This window comes from Bos taurus, chromosome 5, assembly GCF_002263795.3.
Source record: "Bos taurus isolate L1 Dominette 01449 registration number 42190680 breed Hereford chromosome 5, ARS-UCD2.0, whole genome shotgun sequence".
Classification (NCBI taxonomy): Eukaryota; Metazoa; Chordata; class Mammalia; order Artiodactyla; family Bovidae; genus Bos; species Bos taurus.
In genome coordinates, this window is record NC_037332.1 from 55719345 (window position 1) to 55741907 (window position 22563).

A 22563-nucleotide genomic window follows, 5' to 3' on the forward strand; every position below is an offset into this window, starting at 1 on the left:
GCACCGTCCCACCCCCGCCTTTGGATTGGCGAAATTTGGGACTAATCTAGGACGTCGGTGTCCTGAATGCCAATCAATCTGCATCGCGTCACTGACCCGCCTGCCGGCCCCTCCTTTAGGTTCTTTATTGGATGAAACTTAAAACTGGGGGCAGGGCTTCGGAAGAGTCTCATAGAGACCGGAGCCTAAATTTCAAAACCCCGGATTGAAAACGGAGATTTCTGTGGTGGCGGCTGCAAGAGGACTTATCCGAGGGAGGAGGCTCTCGGGAAATTCCGGTGAAGAGTAGGTGCTTCAAGGGCCAGGTGAAAGGGCTCCTCCCCTCAAGGGAGGGCCCTCCCGCCCCTTTCCCCTTGTCCCGCAATGACTTCATGATGACGCTCTCGTTTGCTACTATTGCATCACATTCGGGAACACCTAGAGAAGCGAAATACTAAGCTATTTAGCCCGGCCACAGAGGCCCCGGGTTGGGCATAACACCACCTAGCAAATACTCTCATCTTTGCAAGTGCGTCCACTAGTGCACATAGCCTGATTCATATCCCCCCCTGATGGGGTGTAAACATGCTAGAAATTCAGTATGAAAATTAGCAGCCTCGGAGCGGCGCGTTCCGGTTTGTGACAAAACCACAAGACACACGAGTGTGCTGGAGTCTTCAGAGCACATGCCTGATCCTGGGCGGTTAAAAAAAAAAGGCAAAGGGAGGGGCCTGGAATATGAATAAATATCAGAGGAAGGAGGAGTCTTCACATTTTCACTCCAGGGGCGGGCGTAGTGGTTGATCAATATCTGTTTATTAAGGAATAAGTGCTTTGACGCACCGCCTTTTGCGTGGGGATATGAAAAGACAGAGTTCCTCTTTCCACCAAAACAAAGAGGCAGTCGTAGTAGGAACACAAATGAAAAACCTCCCTTCAGCCCTACAGAATGATTTACATTTGTGTGTACTTAGATTCTATGACTGCCTAAGCGGCACCGTCTTACCGCTCAAGTCAGACCGCAGGGCTTCCAACTTTGCGCTTAACTAGCTGTGTAACATTTGGCCAGTTACTTAAGCTCCCTGTGCCTGTTTCCTCATCTGTAAAATGGGGATAAATAACCATACACCTACCTCTTGTGAAAATTGAATGAATTAATATATATAGAATGCTTAGGATATATGTAGAATGGTTACCTGGCACATAGTAAACACTCACTGCTAGTTATTATCTTTTGGGCTATTTTACAGTTTCCAGTGGGTAATCCCAAATCTAATTCTCTTATCTCCAACTACACATTCATATATTAAAATCCCCTGTCCATCACAAATTAGTATTCAGTAAGATATACAGGAGAAGAGGCATTTGGCAGGGCCAGAAAGGTTTAAGTCCTGAAACAAAATGATTACATCAAACTACCCACTGTTTTCCTCTTCACTCCCTCCCCCTACCGCATCTCTTTCTGTCCTTCAGTTCCTCACCCACTCTCTTTCAGGGACTAAATCAAGGACAGGACAGTGGTATCAGGCATAAGGGGAGCTGGTTGGCGAGCGTCTTAGTTGGGCGGTGTAGTGAAAAGTGTATCAGAATTATAATCAGAATACCTAAATCCTTATCTTTGTGTCACCTCTTTCTGGCCACTCTGAGCTTCAGTTTCCTTTTCTGCCAAATAGGGATAGAAATCCTACCCCTTGGGCCTGTTGTGCAGTCAATATATGAAAGTGTGTTGTAAACTATTAAGTGTTATAGACAAATCAATTATTATGAAAGTAACTGAACATGGAGCCTGGTGGTTTTGTCTGGTTACAGATTACTATCCTCCATAACTTGTTCTCCCTGTGCCTACTTGGCCCTTTTAAGCAGGAGGTGGTTGCAGTGGGGTAGCCCACTAAAGAAGGGTTACATTGTAAGATGTAAAGTGTGTGAACCCTTTGTATGTGCAGAGTAGGTGGGGAGTACAGCCGTAAGATGGAATGCAGGGCATTAAAGGTGCCAGACTGAGAGTGTGTGGATTCCTGTGAGGGTTTGAGACTGTACACAAACCTATAGGTCAAGAGTTTGGGATTGGAAAAAAAAAAAAAAAGTTTGGGATTGCACCTGGGACCTGACATGCCACACTCTCCCCTCACCAGCACCCATCTTAATTAGCCACCTCCCACAGGAGGCCCTCGGATGCTCATTAAGACCTCTCCATCCACCTGGCTGGGCAATTGTGGCAGGGGCTGGCTGGCAGAGCTGATGGGCCAACGCTAGAGGGGGTGGGTGGTGCAGGAGGTAGTGCTGACCCAGGCTGTGGGTTTGAAACTCACCAGTCAGGAAGTGAAGTCGACAGACGGAAGGGCGGGCAGGGGAGGGGAGTTCTGAGGCTGAACAGAAGGGGCCTTCTGGGGTTTGGGGGCTGTGGGGCCATGGGCTTCAGGGCCAGTGGTTGCTCTTAGCCCAGCAAGACAGGTCTGGGCAACATGCATGCCCAGAGGCAGTTGGCTGTAGCTGCAGTGAGAGCAGAAGTCAGACGACATGAGGTGGCCAGGCAGGCTCTAAACCGCCTCAGGAAGCTGGCAGAGAGGGTGAGCAACCCTGAACTTCGGGACAGTATTCAAGCCTCACTGGACAGCGTACGAGGTAAGAGAAGGATTAGCTCCCAACTTGGGTGTCTTGAGGACCAGCAGGGGCATATAAGGGCTTGCCGGGTCATCCATCATTTCCCAATCAGCCACTTTCTGGTTCTCAAGATGGAGCTTGGACTTGGGGAAAGAATACATCTGGAAAGGATGTAAAAAGACAGAGGAGGTGTCATTCTTCTTCTTTCCCCAACTCTGCTCATCCTCCCAGGGGATCAAAATACAGATCACTGCTGAGCTGACCTTGGCAATGGAGAAGTGGGTGAGCATGAGGAAGACAGGCCGTGACAGACCCGTGGTAGACTTGGACCCTGCTGGGGGAGTCTGGGGCAGGAAGCAGTTTGGGACAGGAGGTTCCAGGACCGGATAATATGGTCATTCCCAGGACCCACGAAGGATCAGTGACCTCTTGTTTTCCAGCTGTAGAGAGAACACACACATGCACGCATACCAGAAATACACCACTCGGAGTATCTCAGGCTCCCAGACACACATAACACTCACACAGCATGCTCTGCACAGCTGAAAGTGCAGAGAAGTCCCCAGGACTCTCCTCGGTCCCCTTTCCTCCCCGTGCTCCTGTTCCTGTCTCCCCCCCACACACACACCTTCCGCTCTACCTCCTTAGTGCCATTAAAGCAATGATGACAACACAGGGAGGAAGTGCTGCCATGGCAACACCATCCGCCACATCCTCCTGCCCACCCCAGCCTTCAATCCTGTGGTGGGGCCCTGGCAGGAGTAGCTTCTCTCTATCCACAAGGCCCCACCACTAAGGAACTAGTGGAGCTGGAGGTCATCTCTGGTCTGGTGTCATTTAATTTGCCTCTGAAGCTGCAAAGAGCCAATAAAAGCTAGCTACTTTGCTCACTAAAGGTGTCTGGGTGAAGTATATCCTCCATTATACCCTGGTCTCTTCCAGGCTCTCCATGCTGCTGCCTACCTGGGGGTTGTGGTGGGGGGTGAGTGGGCAAGAGACTGTTCTTTCCATCAAGGATGATTCCTGCCAGACCCCTCTGATAGAGGCCAGCAGGAACTTTTGGTTCACTTGGGGAAGGAACAGTTTGGTTCAGGTTCCTAAGGGAACAGTCTAATTCCTTTTTCATTGCCTTTCTTCCACTGGTACCCCTCTCACCATCTCTCCCCCACCTTTTGCCAAGAATTATAGCTGATAACTTCCCTACAGGGGTTAGAAAAGGAGGCCTAGCAGGGAGTGGCCCCATGAGGCCTCCTAGGGAGGCCTCCTCCAAGCTCCACCCGCTGCTTAGGGGGGAAAAAAAAAAGTGGGGGAGGAAAGAGGTTTAGGCCAGGTAGAGGAACACAGCTTATCTTTGGAGAGGAGGGAGAGAGAGAAGGGTGGAGGCTGAACTCTGAGAAAACCACTCTTCCTAAGTGATTTGTTCCACTCCACTCTTAAGAGTCAGGATTCTGTTCCCACTGAACATAAACGAAAAGTGAGGCAACCAAAGGAAGGAATATTAAGCCAGAAGCAACACATTTTCACCCTCTTTCAGAAAAGGCTGTTGAAGGGTCTTCTGTTCTGGGGATGGTGTCATCCTTCTGCTGGGGGTGGGAGGGGGGCGCTGGTGGGTGCTGACTGAGGACCGCGGAGGGACTGGGTACAAGTTTCAGGGAGAACAAAGGGCACCCAGCATCCTGGTACCGTTCCCCCCTCATCCCCTACCGGGCCCAGCATGCCGCCGGCTTCTGCCTCCAAGAGCCGCCCACGGCAGCACTTATTATAGTCTCCGCTGCGTCAGGAGGGTGGGACGCCAAATTAGGGGAACGCTGAGACTCCCCGAGTCCCAGGGAGGGGACTTCAAGGCTGGAAGGGAGGCCTCCCTCGACTGGTGCACACCTGCCCATCTCATCCTCTGTCCTCCATCGGCCTAGCCCTTTCAACCTTCTCCCCGGGCTGGAGGACAGTCAGCCTTTAACTCCAGGGTCCCTAAAGGGCTGGAGGACACAGAGCAGGCGTTTTTTATTCCATCTCCTCTTTAACCTTCGGAAAAAAGCCCCACCCCGAAAACCTCAGCAGATTGAATGGAACTCAGAGGAGGCCTGTACCCTCTACCTCAGCTGACGGGGTCTTTATGTTGGGCCGCTAAATGTTCAGCATGTGTGTAACCAGGTGTGAAGGTGGTGGCTCCACTACCCAGCCCGTCCCCCCACCCACCATACACACCGATCCTTCTCTCTGCTTATCCCCGCTCTTTCTGAGGCGCTCTTGGAGCTACGGTTGCTATGGAGACCGGATGCATTTTGGTATGGGGGGTGGTGTCGATCTGTAGACGTCTTCTTTCTCCTTCCGCCCCGAGCTGGAGCCTTGGGACTCACTTTTCCGCCGGGCTCCTCCACTCCGTAGATCTCTCTCCACTTGAGGCAACCCCTCCTTCCACCCACCCTGCTAAGTTCCATGTTTGTCCCCATCCCCAGGGAACACTTTCCAAGTTCACTTTGGGACAGTTAGGCTCAAGTCATGGCCCAGTCAATGCACTGCGTGTGGAAGGTGGGGGTGGGCGACGGGGCTGGGTCGTGAGAAGAGGAACCTGTGCAAGTACCTGGGGAAAACAAGGGGTCTTGGGAAAGGGATTTCAAGGCTCCCCATTTTCCCACGTCAGCCTCCCCGTAATTGACAGTGAACCCGAATTTGCTCCGTTTTCGCCGGGGATTGCCCACCCATACAACAATTTTTACTCTCTTGCCTAAAGGCCACACCCAACAGTAGCGCTCCCTAACCGAGGTGTACTAGGGGAGGGGGCTCAATGTTGGAGTAGATGAGTCCAAGTTCCAGGAAATCCAGCCCAGGATTTGGGAGGGAAATCCAGTCCTGGATTTTGCACCGCCTTCGCAGACAGCCGTGCTGGTGGAGAGAAGGTGGGGGAGAGATTGGGTGGGGGGGCGGGGGGCCGCCTCCTCCTCACTGTGAGGGGAGCGCCCGGACACAGCGCGCATCCGGACCGAGCCGAGCCCCGGCGAGCCCCCCGGACCCTGCGCCCGGATCTCATGCCCCTCCTCTCCCGGACCCCAGACCTGTGGGTTCCCACCCCCTCCGGCTTCCCTCCTTCCTCCCCCGCCGGCGCCTGTATCTCCATGCCCAGCATCCTCCCCGCGCCCCTGCGAATCCCCCGCACGACCAGCCCCATTAGCTTCCCACCCTCCTAAAGACCCCCCTCGACCCCATCCGCGGCCCCTGTCCCTCGAGTCCCTCGTTCCCCGCCCCTGCCTCCCCCGCACCGGTTCCTCTCCCTCAGCCCCGGGTTCCTCTTTTCTGCCCCGTTTTCTCCCTCTCCCCTTTTGCCCCCACTACAGTCCTCCCCGCCCTCCCCCGCCCATCTCAGCGCCCCCACCCAGGCCGGGGTGCAGGGTCCGGCGCGCCTCCTTGGAGCAGCACCAAGGTCCCGGGGTTCCAACGGGGTGGGGGCGCAGGGCGGGGAGCATGGGGAGGGGGCGCCCCGTGTGATGGGAGGGGGGCGCAAGCGGAGGCGGCGGCGGCGGCGGCGACAGCGGAGCCGGGCCGGGGGCTCAGCGGGGTCCGGGGGCTGGGGGCAGCGAGCAGGGCGGCCCCATGGCCGGGCCCCCCTGAGGCAGTCCGGGGGAGTCCCCTCCCCTCCCCAGCTCTGGGGTCTCGGGGCCCCATGAGCCGGGGCGCGGGCGCGCTTCAGCGCCGGACAACGACCTACCTCATCTCGCTGACCCTGGTCAAGCTCGAGTCGGTGCCTCCGCCGCCGCCTTCTCCGTCTGCGGCCGCAGCCGGCGCCCCTGGGACCAGAGGTACCGAGACCGCGGATCCCGGCAGCCCCCGAGGCGCTGAGGAGCCGGGCAAGAAGCGGCACGAGCGGCTCTTCCACCGGCAGGATGCGCTATGGATCAGCACGAGCAGCGCGGGCGCCGGGGGCGCCGAGCCCCTCGCCCTGTCCCCGGCTCCGGCCAGCCCGGCCCGCCCCGTCTCCCCAGCTCCCGGCCGCCGCCTCTCCCTCTGGGCCGCCCCTCCCGGACCCTCGCTCTCCGGGGGCCTGAGTCCAGACCCCAAGCCCGGGGGCGCCCCCACCTCCTCCCGGCGCCCCCTGCTCAGCAGCCCGAGCTGGGGGGGCCCGGAACCCGAAGGCCGGGCGGGAGTCGGCGTTCCCGGCTCGTCCTCCCCGCACCCCGGCACCGGCAGCCGGAGGCTCAAGGTGGCGCCTCCTCCGCCGGCTCCCAAGCCTTGCAAGACCGTGACCACGAGTGGCGCCAAAGCCGGCGGGGGCAAGGGCGCCGGTAGCCGCCTGTCATGGCCCGAAAGCGAGGGCAAGCCCAGGGTCAAGGGGTCAAAGAGCAGCGCCGGGACTGGAGTTTCTGCCGCCGCCGGCGCCGCCGGGGGAGGGGGAGCGGCAGCCACGACCTCTGGTGGGGTCGGGGCTGGGCCCGGAGTCCGAGGGAAGCTGTCCCCTCGGAAAGGCAAGAGTAAGACCTTGGACAACAGTGACTTGCACCCGGGACCGCCTGCCGGCTCTCCTCCTCCGCTAACCGTCCCAGCCACCCTGACTCCCACCTCTGCTGTCACCGCCGCCTCCGCGCTGCCCACCGGGCCTGCACCTCCAATCACTCTGGAGCCTCCAGCTCCCGGGCTGAAACGGGGCCGGGAGGGGGGCCGAGCATCCACTCGAGATCGCAAGATGCTCAAGTTTATCAGCGGCATCTTTACCAAGAGCACAGGAGGGCCTCCTGGCCCCGGGCCCCCTCCGGGTCCGCCGGTCCTGTCTTCCGGCAGCGGGTCTAGGGAGCTGCTGGGTGCAGAGCTCCGCGCCTCCCCTAGTGAGTAGGCCCAGGGCCTGAGGACAGGGAGGGGAGGGCACCTGGAATGCTCAGCTTGGGGTGGAGGAGTGGTGTGCAGGACTGACTGAGAGAAGCTTCTTGGGTGGATGGATGAACCAGGTTCATTTCTCTGCCAAGAACTGGGGCAAAAAGGATAAGAGGTCCTGGAAGTGGGGTGAGTAGGCATTGTGGGACATGAGAGACGACGATGTCAGAGAGACTCAGAAAGCCTCAGAGCTTTCTGGGATAAATAATGCCCTTGGTCAGCGTGGCTGTAGGAAATTGCTCCCAGAGAAGCCCCAGACTCCACTCCCAGCTTCAGCTGGCCTCTGGGAGCATGGAAACGGCTTTGCGTTGCCCAGAGGGTTACTGAAGGAGAAAGGGGTGGGGAAGCCTCAGTTTCTCCTGAGCACTTGGGGTGGGTGGCATCAGAGTGACCTTGCAGACAGTCCTCGCCAGGGACAGGTCTTTTGCTGGGCTGAGAGCAGGCTGGTGAGGTTTCTAGCAGGAAGGGACAGGGTTCTTTCCATTCAGTGAAGGCGAATTGGGCAGTACGGGAGTGCACGGGGGCTGGAACGTGCTGAACACTTGCCTGTGAAGTGAGAGGGGGCGGATAGGTAGCCTCACTACCCCCCACCGCCCACCCCAGCCCCAGAGCGCATTGAAATTCCTAGGGGGCCTGACCGGGAGTGACTCAGTGGGGTGGAACTGCTGCAAAGGCAATTCTTACCCCTGGAGACTTGGGAGGGGTACGGAGAAAGTACTGTTTTTTGTTTTGTTGTTGTTGTTTTTTTTTCCGGTGGCGGTGGGGGGTGGTGGGGGTGGTGGTGGTGGTGGTGGTCTTTATTTATTTATTTTCTGGGAAAGAGAGGCGAGGGCGTCTCGGTTCAGCTCACACTCCCTGGAGAGGTGGCGAGTCCGGGAGCGCAGGCGGCCCCCGGGGTTTGGCTCTCGAGCGGGTGGGAGCAGATGGCTCCGGATCCCAGAGTTCCCGCCGCAGCTGCGGCGCCCCGGGAACGTCCGGCTAGTGTCAGGCGCGGGGGCTGGACCCGGCGGGCGGAAGGAGCATCTTTTCCTCTCCCGCCCCCCGCTCTATCCCTCCCCAGGCCGGTGGCTTCTCTCGGCCTGGGAGTGGAGCCCGGTTCCCCATCGTTCTTCTGGAGGGTGCTGGTGAGAAGGGTATGAGAAGGGGGTATAGAAAAATCCAAGCTCCATTCCTTGGGCTGTGGGGAGGAGTCAGAGCCACAGTGCCGTTGACCTTGAAAAGGGGGAATGATATCTTCACTTCAGGTTCGGTCCTATGAAAGGGAGATTGAGGCGGACCCACTCCCTCCTATGTCCCAGTCCCTTTTTCTGGGGATTTACCCTGGGAATCAGTCAGTTTGGTGAGCAGGACACCTTTTCGCCTTCCAGAGGGAAGACCCGTCAACTGTCAGAGCCTTGGTCCCCCAGTCTGGGGCAGGGACTCACGTTTGGGGATGTGTTTTAAGGGAGATGCCCACTGAAGTATTTTTGTCTTGCTGGCTCCGTTGCTAAGCAACCACTGAGCGGCAGCAACAGCTGTGGGGAGAGAGACTAGGATGGGAGGACTGGGGACCACTCTCAACTCAGCTTTTCCACACAGCTCTCCAGCCCAGGCAGGGCAACTACAAAAGGAGAGGGGTAACTGAGGGTTGGGAGCCCTCCTTGGCCTGGAGTATCCCTCTTAAGACTCCTTTTCTGTTACAGAAGCTGTGATCAATAGCCAGGAATGGACTTTGAGCCGCTCCATTCCTGAACTGCGCCTGGTAGGTAACCCAGTCTCCTTGTCTGTATGAAGATTGATCTCCCTGCCACTGGCACTCTCACCTCTCTCACCGTCACCTCTTCCCTTCCCTCCCTCTATGAGAATGGGGAATAGTTTTCCAGTTCTCCTGAGAGTCTACCTTCATAGCACCTTCCTGGGGCTTGATACATCCTCATAACTTTTCCTTCTATAGTTTCCCTTCTTCCTGCTGGTCCATAGTCCTCTTCCAGATTTCTCCTCATTTTTGACTTCTCCCCTTCAGTCCTTCATGTTCTGTTGCCTAGAACTGGGTAAAAATTTCCAACTAGTGCCTAGAGCTGTAACATGTCCCTCACCAGACATGCATCTGGTATGTTTCCTAAACAACAGAACACCTCCCCACCCCCCACCAAAAAAAAAAAAAAAAATGGCACTGAATTGACATTCTTCAGCTTGTGGTACAGTTCTAGCTTGGGATCATTTCTTACAACACTCGTGGCCTGATCCTCGCAAATGCCCTCCTGACTGATGTCACCCAGGCCCTGTAGAACCCTGCTTGGAAGACTTAACACTGCCAGTCCCTTTGAGTTCTCTGGAATGTTCAGACTCAGTCATCCTACCACTTCTTAATTCCTTCCATCTCTGCTCTACAACCTTTCCTCAGGGTGTGCTGGGTGATGCCCGGAGTGGGAAGTCATCGCTTATCCACCGATTCCTGACTGGTTCATACCAGGTCCTGGAGAAGACAGAGAGTGAGTTCTCAGGAGCCATAGTAAGCTAAGGGTTGGGGTCAGGGATCTGGGCAATGTGATCAATGACTCTGCAGGTATGGTGACCAGAGGGAAGAATGCAGCCACAACAGCTAAAACACAAGGAGCATGGGGAGATTTGGTGACCTATGACCTCTGACCTCCTATCACTCCAACTCTTCTGGACAGGTGAGCAGCACAAGAAAGAAATGTTGGTGGATGGACAGACTCATCTGGTGTTGATCCGAGAGGAAGCTGGGGCACCCGATGCCAAGGTGAGGGATGAGATGATGGTGTAGGCAGGTGGGCTGGGGTCAGCACTGGCCAAAGGAGAGGCCTCTGGTTTCCCAGGTCTCCTTGGGAATAACATCCAGAGGAGTGGACCTGTCTGACCATCCATTTGCTCCCTCACCCTCCGCAAGTTCTCAGGCTGGGCAGATGCTGTGATTTTCGTCTTCAGCCTGGAGGATGAGAACAGTTTCCAGGCCGTAAGCCGTCTTCACGGGCAGCTGAGCTCCCTTCGGGGTGAGGGACGAGGAGGCCTTGCCCTGGCACTGGTGGGGACACAAGGTAAGGAGGGGCTGGGGAAGCACAGCTTTCAGGGGAGTTGCTACTGGGTATCACCCAACACAAGTGAGAGCTTGGCAAGGTGTGTGGACAGGGCCACTTGGATTTCAGTAACCCTCTGGAAGGAGCCTGGTCTCTAAATGAGTCGTTAAATCAAACACAAACTCCCCAAGGTCTGAGAGAGAAAAGAGGACCCTCCAGGAAGGACAGCTGCAGTGGCAACCTCCTTCCTCTGAGGTGTCACCTGCTTGGTATTCTCACACTGCTGTTTCCTGATGCCACCACCAGGCCCTCTTCCCCAGCAGAGCCAGGAAAAGCTTCTCCAGGACCCACCTGTACGAAGCTGGCAGGTCTTTCTGTCTGGATGCCTGTCCTGCAGGTGGCTGTTTCCACCTGTTGCTTGCCTCCTGGCTTCCTGCTGCAGATGAACAGTCCACCTGTTACCATGGACATTCAGCCTCATCCCAGTTCATATGCTGCCAGGTGTCCTCCCACTCAGTTCAGGACTCACTGAATTTGCAGGGCAGGGGGAGTGCCACTCAGAAGCCTCAGCCGTGTCAGACCTTATCAGGACGTTCCAGTCAGCTCTGGAGTATTCTTTGAAGACTCGCACACCGAGCTCACCCAGCCTACTCGTGATGCAGCTGGGCCCAACATTCAGAAAAGACTATACGCTCCCATTGCACCCGGTCATAGGAGGGATATTGTCTCATACCCTACCCCTAGTGGTCCCAGCGGAGAACGTGATGGCACCCCACTCCAGTACTCTTGCCTGGAAAATCCCATGGATGGAGGAGCCTGGTGGGCTGCAGTTGATCACTTTCACTTTTCACTTTCATGCATTGGAGAAGGAAATGGCAACCCACTCCAGTGTTCTTGCCTGGAGAATCCCAGGGGCGGGGGAGCCTGGTGGGCTGCCATCTATGGGGTTGGACAGAGTTGGACACGACTGAAGCGACTTAGCAGCAGCAGCAGCAGCAGTGGTCCCAGACTAGGACTAGAACCCAGAAGAAGGGAAAGCAGCAAAGTGGGCATGGGAGCCCTCATCTACCACTCCTTCTTTCTCATCCCCTCAGACAGGATCAGCGCTTCCTCCCCCCGCGTGGTGGGCGATGCTCGCGCCAGGGCTCTGTGTGCTGATATGAAGCGCTGCAGCTACTATGAGACTTGTGCAACCTATGGGCTCAATGTGGATCGGGTGTTCCAGGAGGGTGAGCTTGGCCATCCCCTGCATGTGTTGGGCGGCAGGGGGACTTAGATATTCCTCAAGGTCCCACCTCCAGGCCTCCCTCTGTGAGCGACAGGAAATTAGCCTGCGTGGGAGGGAGGAGGGACCAGGGAGGTCAGAGAAGATTTGCTTAATAGCCACAGGTCCTTCTGGGCAGGAGGAGCTGGCAAGGCCACAGGTGGCATGAAGGCCACAGTAACGAGGAAGTTGGAGCCTGTTATCTCCTGGGCACTTCTCAAAGTTGGGCATGAAAGGGTGGTCTTGGATATCTGCCCTGCTCATGCCTTCTTCCCCTCCCCTCCTCCAGTGGCCCAGAAAGTGGTGACCTTGCGAAAGCAGCAGCAGCTTCTGGCTGCCTGCAAGTCCCTCCCCAGCTCCCCAAGCCACTCAGCAGCTTCCACTCCTGTAGCTGGGCAGGTGAGTCAGGGTTTCAGGGTCCAAAGAAGGGCTGGTGGGAATTAGAGGAGGGGCTGGTCCAAGGAGAGGCACAAAGAACCCAAGGAAGTTGTGGGGGTGAGGGCAGATGGAAATGGTGGTGATAGTTTGTAGAAAATGCATCAGACTGGAAATCAACCAGGTATGAAACACCATTTGCAGTGTCCTTGAGCAACTCACCTAAACATCCCAAGGTTGTCAGGAAAATTGTATGGCATAATACTTGTGAAGTCAACCTTTGCAAAATATAAAGCACTGTGACAACGCTAGTGAAGAATTTTATTATCAATGATAATACAAATAAATGGTGATGAGATGAGGGACTATCTCAAATTCCTCATCACTTGATGTAACTCTAGCCTGGTGGGCTGGGGGCCCCTCGGTGGTTCTGAGCCCTCTGTTTGCCTGCAGGCTGGTAACGGGGGCCACACTAGCGACTACTCTTCCTCTCTCCCGTCCTCACCCAATGTCGGTCACCGGGAGCTCCGGGCTGAGGCAGCTGCAGTGGCCGGATTGAGCACACCAGGGTCCCTGCACCGGGCAGCCAAGCGTAGGACCAGCCTTTTTGCGGTATTAGACAGTCTAACCCCCTATCTGCCTGTCCCCTGTTACATGCCTATCTTCCCTGGCCGCTAAATCTCTCTGTTGGCCCTTCATCTGTCTCTCATGTCCTTCCATCAGCATATCCATCCTCTAATTGATGCCAATAACCATTCCAGAATCGTCGGGGCAGTGACTCTGAGAAACGGAGCTTGGACAGTCGGGGAGAGACAACAGGAAGTGGGCGAGCCATCCCCATCAAACAGGTGGGTGGTCCAGGGACTGGGGTTGGGCTGGGGGAGCCGGTCTTCACTGGGTTTTCTCCCACATGTCTCTTTCCATTCTTCAGAGCTTCCTACTAAAGCGAAGTGGCAACTCCTTGAACAAAGAATGGAAGAAAAAATATGTGACCTTGTCCAGTAATGGCTTCCTACTCTACCACCCCAGCATTAATGTGAGTGCCAGAGACTGGCTGGGCTACAGTGGCTGGCCTTGGGTGCACTTCTAGCTCTTCCAGTCTGTGCCTCTAGCACATATCAACACTGGTTCTGGGAAGTGCTAGTCCTCTTCTTTTTACTTTAGCAAAACATCTGTTAGGCAGCTACCATGTGCCCATGCTGCAGATAGAAATGTAAATCCATCTCCCGAGGACTTGCAATCTAGTGTGAGCAGATGGAGAAAAGACCTCTACCTGGCCTGCCATTCAGGGATGCTTTCTGGGGGAGACAGTGCTGGGCCCAGTCTGTTGGGCTCATCCCAACCCAATCAGCTCCCAGAGCTCTCTCTCCAGTCCCTCTCTGCCCATAATATTGGCTGCCTCCCAGCACTACTGAGGACCCCAACATTCCCTACACTCTCAACCCGTATACTCCTGTAGGATTACATCCACAGTACCCATGGCAAGGAGATGGACTTACTACGAACAACAGTCAAAGTCCCTGGCAAGCGGCCCCCACGGGCCATCTCTGCTTTTGGCCCCTCAGCCAGCATCAACGGGCTGGTCAAGGACATGAGCACTGTCCAGATGGGGGAAGGTCCTGGTGAGTGGGGCTGCTGACAGAGGGGCAGGAGAGGGGCCAGGGCTAGGAAAAAGAGGAGGCGGAAGGAAGAGGGGAATGGGACTGGTTAAGTGGGAAGGTGGGTAATGACAAGGGACCACGTAAGGAATCACTCAGAGACTGAGTGACTCACTGAGGATTTATTTTCTTCCCCGTCTGACAGAAGCCACCACTCCCACCCCAAGCCCAAGCCCCAGCCCTAGCTCCCTGCAGCCACCACCAGACCAGACATCCAAGCACCTGCTGAAGCCAGACCGGAGCCTGGCACGAGCCCTCAGCACCGGTCAGTAAGGAATCACCCTCCATTACTGTCTTCCAGATCCAGAAGGGATGCGGTGGGAACTAAAACTGGGGTGGGAACTTGGAGGCTCGACTCAGTGAATAAGTGGACACCCCAAGCACTGACTGGGTACCCAGGCACCAAGCTCAGTCATAGTATGTTTAGCATAATGGCTAAGACAAGTGGGTTCTAGAGCTAAGCTGCCTGAACTTGAGGATTCAAGTTACTTGACCTCTCTACATCTCAGTTTCCTCATCTGTAAAATGGAGATAATAGTTTCTACCTCAGAGGGTTGCTTTGAGGCTTAAATTGAGAACATTGTTCTGCACATAGCCAGCCATCAACGTTTGGAATGTTTGGAAATATGAATTTTTTAAACAAATAGCAAGTAACATTGTAACAAGTGGTCCTCACAACAAGCTTGTTGGGTCAAGATTATTATCCCCATTTTAGGGATGAAGAAACTGAGACTCAGAAGATTAAGTGACTTGCTCAAGGTCTCAAGGCCAGTAAGTGGCAGAGCCAGGATCTGAGTACAGGTCTGACTCTAAACCACTCATCTGCCCTCCTCCCCAGGATTGATCAAAGGGGACCTCCTAGAGAGGGATGGCTGAGGAGGGGGACCCTAAAATGCCAAATCTAGTTCAGGGGAGACAGGCTATGGAGAAATCAGGGAATCTGTGGAAGGGACAGCTGAGGCAGCTGTGTTCCCCTCCCCAAGACTGTACCCCATCTGGAGACCTGAGCCCCCTGAGTCGGGAACCCCCTCCTTCTCCCATGGTGAAGAAACAGAGGAGGAAAAAGTTGACGACACCATCTAAAACTGAAGGCTCGGCTGGGCAGGCTGAAGGTGAGGCCCTGGTGGGCAGTTTCACTCTCACCCTGGACCCTCACCCCCAAACTCCAGGTCACCCCTGCAGGAGGAGGAAAGGAGCCTGAGCGGAGTGCTTGACTATCATCACCACTCTGTACATTATTTAGTGAAAAATGGATGGATGCCCCTCAGCCCCTGTGCTTCCTCCTATTCCCTAGCCAATGCCTTTTATGGCAATAGGCTCCAGCCCCTGTTCTCAATGACCCCTGTAAGTCTGTAGCTCCTGCTCCCTCTCCTAATGACCCTCTAGTTCATGTTCCAGACCCAACTCTGCTTAACACCCCAGCCCCTGTGCCCAGAAGGCCTCATTATCCCCAAGGACTCAGTCTCTGACTTCAGTGTCCCCCAGTGACTCCTCAGCTCCTGGGGTCTACTCACCCAGCTCCTGTTCCCAATAACTTTCTGTGATTGCCAAGCTCCCACAACAGCCTTTGACTACAGTGATTTCCATTCCTGCCTCCCTGTGACTTCCCACAGACCCATGAGACTCCTCTTGAACCCCAGGGACCCCTCACCCCTGGCCTCTGAACTCCTGTCCGCCTTCCCCATGTTCCCTCAGATCCTGGTCATCCCTTCCCCTCCCAGAGACCCGGCTCCTCATTGGTCATGATACCCAGTCCCTACCGCCCCTGCTCTCTGCCGGGTGCTCAGACCCAGGTTCCAGATCTGCCTACTCTCATGGCTCTTGGCTTCCGCTCTTCTCTGCTCGGGGGCCACTGACTTTAGTTCTGCTTTCTCTCCCCATCTGTCTGTCCTGCTTTGTCTCTGGCACTCTCTGTCACTATCTCTCTCTCCACCTCTCCATCTGCCTCTCTTTTTCTCCTTTCTTGGTCTCTTTCTCTGTTTTGCTCTCCATTCTATCTCTATCTCCTTTGCTTCGGGAAACCAGCCAAGCGCAAAATGTGGAAACTAAAATCCTTTGGTAGTTTAAGAAATATTTATAAAGCAGGTAACAAGTGGGGAGCTGGGTGGGGCGCTGAGCTGGGGTGCAGAGGGGTGGGGGTGCCCCTGCCTTCCCCTGCATGTGCTTGGGCTTCCTGCTCTCCCGCACCCTCTGCTTCCCCAACCACTCTGCTCCATTCCCAGGGGCTTGGGATGGATCTCTGGGAGGAATGGTTTGGGCAAGGCAGCTCCTGTTTGAATTCTGTCCCTAATGACCCCATCCCATCCCCTCACCTAGAAGAAAACTTCGAGTTCCTGATCGTGTCCAGCACTGGTCAGACATGGCACTTTGAGGCAGCCAGTTTTGAGGAGCGGGACGCCTGGGTTCAGGCCATCGAAAGTCAGATCCTAGCCAGTCTCCAGTGCTGTGAGAGCAGCAAGGTCAAGGTAAAGGGTCGGGTGTTGGGCGGAAAGCAGAGGTGAGTGTCTGAGGCGTCCGGAGAAGGGCTCAGAGGAGAGTCTGACTAATTCCAACCCTTTCTGCAGCTGCGCACAGACAGCCAAAGCGAAGCCGTGGCCATCCAGGCGATCCGGAATGCCAAGGGGAACTCAATCTGCGTGGACTGCGGGGCCCCCAGTGAGCACAAGGGGGCAGTGGAGAGACCCGGGAGGGAGTGTGGTTCGCTGGAACTGATGAATGCTGCTGGGTGGCCCGTCCAGCTGCTCGGCCAGGCAGCTGACCCTGCATTCCATCCCCAGACCCCACGTGGGCCAGCTTGAACCTGGGCGCACTCATCTGCATCGAGTGTTCTGGCATTCACCGGAACCTGGGCACACACCTGTCCCGCGTTCGCTCGCTCGACTTGGACGACTGGCCGCGGGAGCTGACCCTGGTGCTGACAGCCATTGGCAACGATATGGCCAACCGCGTGTGGGAGAGTGACACGCGGGGCCGCGTCAAACCCACGCGGGACTCTTCGCGGTACGCGCGCAGAAGAGGGGTGGGGGCAACTTAGTGTGTGCAGCTCCCAGGAGGGTCACCTGGGTAGGGAGCAGAGGTCTTGGGGTGGGAGGTCCCTAGAGCCTTTCCTGTTGATCTCTGGTGTCGCAGGGAGGAGCGTGAGTCATGGATTCGCGCTAAATACGAACAGCTGCTGTTCCTGGCGCCACTGGGCACTTCTGAGGAACCGCTGGGCCGCCAGCTGTGGGCCGCGGTGCAGGCCCAGGACGTGGCCGCCGTTCTCCTGCTTCTGGCCCACGCGCGACACGGGCCGCTCGACACCAGCGTAGAGGACCCGCAGCTTCGCTCCCCACTTCACCTGGCGGCCGAGCTCTCCCACGTAGTCATCACGCAACTGCTGCTGTGGGTAAGTGAACCGGGGATGTTGTAAAGGGGGCTTTGAGGGTTCAGTCTGGGAAACAGGCAGGCGCGCGATGGGCGGCGCGAGATCCCCAAACGCACCCTGTGGAAGTGGGCCTGGCGATCCCGGGGAGCCGGCGGGAGGGGATTGGCCCCGGGGACGCACCGTAACGCGGCCGTCTCCGCCCCCTCTAGTACGGCGCCGACGTGTCCGCCCGCGACGCGCAGGGCCGCACCGCGCTCTTCTACGCTCGCCAGGCTGGGAGTCAACTGTGCGCCGACGTCCTTCTTCAGCACGGTTGCCCGTGTGAGGGCGGCAGCACGGCCACCACTCCCAGTGCGGCCACCACCCCCAGCATTACCGCCACGCCCAGCCCCCGCCGCCGGAGCAGCGCCGCCAGCGTGGGCCGAGCCGACGCTCCAGTCGCGCTGGTATAGTTGCGCCGCCGGAGAGACACCCCCACCCCCACACGGGCCGGGCACGACCACACCGGGTGGACCGCTGGACAGATGCACCCACTCACCTCTCCGATCCGCACCTCGTTCCCGTGGGAGCACTTCTTCCCCCACCCCATCCCCGCAAGAGGGCACAGCCCCCGCGCCTCCCAGAAGACACAAACTCACTTCCCTCTCCCCAACGAGGCATGGAGACCCCAGCTTGACACGCCCCCTCTCCACTGTTTCCACACTCGGATTGCTCTGGGTCTACCCGCTGGAGGGACTCCCCCGCCGAGGTCCCTGCTCCTGGCCGTTTGAATGTGCCCCCTAGGGGTGGGGGAAAGGACTAAGTCCTGCCTGTATTCGATTATCCCACGGCGGGAGCATTTACCCAGGCTGGCTCCTGGGGCGACGCCACGCCACAGGGAGGGGTTAGTACGTGGGAAGGCTTAGCCCTGGGACTTGGGGCCAATAAGGGGGACCCTACCCCTCCATGCTAATCTCACTGCCCAGTGAAGGGGGAAGGGCAGCGAGGGGCAGGACCCCTGCTGCCCATGGGGGTAGGGGGTCCCCAACCCTTTCCGTGAAAGGGACCAAGAGGAGTGGAAATCAGGACGTTCCCCCCACATCCACCCATGGATGGAAGCTAAAGGGTCGGGGGAGCCAAAAACCTGGGTCCCTCCTCACTACTATCTTGGGAGGGAGAAGGGACAGAGCAAGAGTGTGCTAAGGGGGACTGGGGAGGGGCCTTGTAATTTATTGCTTTGTTCCCCAACCAAGGGGCGGGGGCGGGCAGGGCTTGGGGAGGGCGTTTCAGGGTAGGGGAAGCCAAGGGTGGGCAGAGGGTGGGGTGGGGTGGGGGTGCTCTCGGGTTGTGAGTGTCTGTGACCGTGACTGCGTCCCTGTGACTGTGCAGCGCCCGTGGTGATCTGGGGTAGGGGGCACCCCTACAGTGGGACCCCTCCCCCACTATTCTTCCTGTCCAGCCCCTCCCTCCCACTGGAGCAGCTCCAGACCCATCCCTCAACTCCATGATCCCTCCCAGCCAGGGTTAAGATGGTGTGAGGCGGCTGGGAGGGTTTCCAGACCTCCCTGTCCCATCCCCAGAAAGGGGGTGGTGGGGTGAATTTACCTGGCCCAGCCCCGCCTCCCTCAATCAACCCAGCCCTTGGGCCGTCTGTGTCAGTGGTTTCCGGTCTTTTTTTTTTTTTTCCTGGCTAAAATATTTTGCAGAGGACCAGGTAATTGGGGAGAGAAGAGGGGCGGGAGCAGCAGGGGATACTACCCCCTCATCATCTCCAAGGCAAGTGGTGTGAATCTTCATCAACAGCAATTAAAGAGGAAGTGATTTTGTCTAGGGGGTGAGCTGCTGGTCTGTTCTTGAAGAGCTGGGTCAGGGAATGGCCTTGGTCAGGCTGGGGAACTGGAGGTGGGAGAGGGCTAGGGCGGGTGCCTCCTGCTGGGGCTGGTGGCAGGGCAGTATCCAGGGGCACGAGGTGGTAGGTCAGGTACTCCATCATGTGCAGCAGTTCCTGGAGTGGAAGGAGACAGGCAAGTCAGAGCAACAGTGGGGACCCAGGGAGTAGAGGAGTCACTAACTCCCAAGATGACTCCTGTTCTGGGCGGGAGTTGGGGTGTGAAGTTTAGAGAAGACGGGAGGGGGCTGCTTGGAGGAATGAGAAGATAAGGTCACTTTGGTTAAAAGCAAGAACTTTGGAGTCAAATCTGTTTTTGACACCAGTACCTCCGCTTCATAGTTAAGTGATCTTGGATAAGTTATCTTGGTGGCATCTGTTTATTTGTAATCTGAACAATATTTGTTCAGAGGGCACCTGGTCAGGGCTCCAGCATCAGCCCTGGAGGACCACCCCAGGCCAGACTACTCACTTTGAGCATCTGGTACCAGAAGTAGAGCTTTATAGTAGAGTCCCTCTCCTGGCAGGAAGGGAAGAGCTGGGAGATCTCCCAACCACAGATGTCACTGGTGTCACAAACTCCAGCTCCACTGAGGCAGACATCTGCCCACCCCCATGACATGCACAAGACTGCAAGGACATGGCAGCCTGAGGCCAGCACTGCGCCAGGAGCTGCAGCATCTTGTGGTTCAGCATGTAGCCAGTCCTGCTGTTCCTTGTCTGCAGCTGAAAGCATTCAACCTGGTAGAGGGGCCAGATGGGGGTGCTGTTGGGCCAGCAACCTGGGCACAGCCACACACATGTTGTCAGCCACTTTGATAAACCAGTCTATGGCCCATTGTCTTCCAGTGGAGTTGGTTCTGGCCCCCCAGGCACACTCAGCCTCACGAGGGCCATTCAGCTACAGGTGCGCCAGTGAGCTGATTGCACGAAGGAGCCCAGATCCCACTCACATGGGAGGTCCTGCTTCTGCAGGGTCCTAGGCTGGGTGGCCTCCTAGCACAGCAGCCTGACCCAGGAGAAGGTGGAGTCAGGGTTGCAGATGTAGTTGCAGGTGTGTGGTCTGGGAAGGCAAAGCAAGAGGAAGAGAGGCAAGTAGCAAAGAAGACTCAACTGGGAGACCCAGCCACCATGCCCCCCTTCATCAGAGCCCCTAGATGCCCCCACTCCATCCTCACTTTCTTTTTTGGTAGCAAAAGCTCACTCCCTTCCTCAGAAGCTTGAATGTGAGAGACTGTGGGAAGGAAACAAGGACCCTGGAGAGAATGAATGACCACAGGGAACCAGAGGGCGAGTGGGATGTTCCTTTCAGTTCCTAGCAGTGAAAGGTGGTCAAGGTGTCAGCAATCCCACATCAGATCCCCACACTAAGGACTCCACTGGCTTTTTGTCATGGGCTGCATCTTGGCCTGTGGGAAATGTAAAAGGTGGTCCTCCAGACTGTGGCAGAACAGGACTCTACAGTGGATTCCCTGCGGGCTGGAGGGGCGCTGCTACCCCTAACGTCCACGCCAACTTCCCAGTTCCCCTTGGGGTCCTCACCTGGATTCCTGCTGCTATCTGCTCTCCCCTCTTCCAGTTACCGTCTGCCACACATCCTGCTCCCCTCCTCTTGTTTGCCTTAGCACAGCTGGGAGTTTCACCAGAAGCCAAAGGAAAGGAAAAAGGAATTTATTATTGAAAGTACAAAATGATTAAATCTAGCAAAGTGTCTAGAACTCTATTTTCTTTCTTATTTATTTTTATTTTCTATTGGATTATATAGTTGATTTACAATGTTGTATTAGTTTCTGGTGAACAGCAAAGTGATTCAGTTACATATACATATATATATGTATATATACACACACATGTATATACATTTTTGGGGGTATTCTTTCCCATTATGATTTATTACAGGATATTTAATATAGTTTGTTCCCTGTGCTATACAGTAGGACATTGTTTATTTTATATATAACAGTTTGTGTCTGCTAATCCCACACTCCTAATTTATCCCTCTCTCACCCACTTTCCCCTTTGGTAACTATAAGTTTGTTTTCAATATCTATGAGTCTGTTTTTGTTTTATAAATAAGTTCATTTGTATCAAATCTTAGACTCCATATATAGGTGATACCATGTGATATTTATCTTTCTGACTTATGTAGTATAATTTCTAGGTCTATCCATGTTGCTACAAATGGCACTATTTCATTCTTTTTTTATGGCCAAGTAGTATTCCTCTGTGTGTGTGTGTGTGTGTGTGTGTGTGTGTGTGTGTGTGTGTATGCCACATCTTCTTTATCTGTTTATCTGTCCCTGGACATTTAGGTTGCTTCCATGTCTTGGCTATTATAAATAGTGCTGCAATGAATACTGAGCTACATGCATCTCTTGGAATTAGTTTTCTCTGGATATATATACCCAGGAATGGGATTGCTGGATCACATGGCAACTCTTTTTTTTTTTGAAAGGAACCTCCATACTGTTTTCCATACTTGTTATACCAATATACATTCCCACCAACACTGTAGGAGAGTTCCCTTTTCTCCACACCCCCTCCAGCATTTATTATTTGTACACATTTTTACTGAAGGCCATTCTGACCAGTGTGAGGTGATGCCTCATGATTTGCATTTCTCTAATAATTAGCAATGTTGAGCATCTTTGCATGTGCCTATTGATCATTTGTGTCTCCTTTGGAGAAATGTTTAAGGCTTCTACCCGTTTTTTTATTCAGTTGGTTTCTATTGTTGTTATTGAGTAGTATGAGCTGTTTGTATATTTTTGGAAATTAAGCCCTTGTCAGTTGCATCATTTGCAAATATGTTCTCCCAGTCCATAGGTTGTCCTTTCATTTCATTTATGGTTTCCTTTGCTGTGCAAAAGCTTATGTTTGATTAGGTCCCATTTGCATATTTTTGCTTTTATTTCTATTGCCTTGGGATACTAACCTATGAAAACAATACAATTTGTCAGAAAATGTTTTGCTTATGTTCTAGGAATTTTATGGTGTCATATCTTATATTTAAGTCTTTAAGCCATTTTGAATTTATTTTTGTGTGTGGTGTAAGGGAATGTTCTAACTGCATTGATATACATTCAGCTGTCCAACTTTCCCAACACCATTTGCTGAAGAGACTGCCTTTTTTTTTCATTGAATATTCTTGCCTCCTTTGTCAAAGATTAATTGACCATAGGTGTATGAGCTTGTTTCTGGGCTCTCTATTCTGTTGCATTAATCCATATGTCTGTTTTTTTGTTTGTTCATTTTTCTGGTTTGCCAGTGCCATGCTGTTTTGATTACTGTAGCTTTGTAGTATGGTCTGAGGTCTGGTAGGGTTATGTCTCTAAATTTGTTTTTTCCTCAGTATTGTTTTGGGAATTCTGGATCTTTTATGGTTCTATATACATTTTAGGAGTATTCGTTCCAGGTCTGTGAAAACTGTCATGGGTGTTTTGATAGGAATTGTATTAAATCTGTAGATTGCTTTGGTGGTGTGGCCATTTTAATAATATTAATTCTTCCAATCCAAGGTCTTAGGCTATATTTCCATTTCTTTGAATCATCTTCAATTTCCTTTATCAATGTTTTAT

General features: G+C 54.7%; 1 protein-coding gene across 4 annotated transcripts; it reads left to right on the plus strand.

The window, feature by feature from the left end:
• The first annotated feature begins 80 nt into the window (after positions 1-80).
• On the plus strand, positions 81-18927 carry AGAP2 (ArfGAP with GTPase domain, ankyrin repeat and PH domain 2). 4 transcript variants are annotated; one of them, XM_015471072.3, is made up of 19 exons: positions 81-2601; positions 9123-9181; positions 9824-9911; positions 10098-10183; positions 10331-10478; positions 11552-11686; positions 12011-12120; positions 12550-12708; positions 12858-12944; positions 13028-13132; positions 13556-13718; positions 13900-14019; positions 14738-14866; positions 15780-15839; positions 16071-16219; positions 16319-16409; positions 16532-16754; positions 16884-17139; positions 17328-18927. In XM_015471072.3, exons 1-19 carry the CDS (start codon positions 2442-2444, stop codon positions 17568-17570), a joined length of 2571 nt encoding a protein of 856 aa, XP_015326558.1. In that variant the 5' UTR covers positions 81-2441; the 3' UTR covers positions 17571-18927. The 4 variants fall into 4 exon arrangements, with proteins under 4 accessions (XP_015326558.1, XP_005206581.1, XP_010803426.1 ...); NM_001192039.1 differs by lacking the exon at positions 81-2601 and adding an exon at positions 6239-7394 and having other exon boundaries at positions 17328-17696; XM_005206524.5 differs by lacking the exon at positions 15780-15839.
• Positions 18928-22563: the final 3636 nt, after the last annotated feature.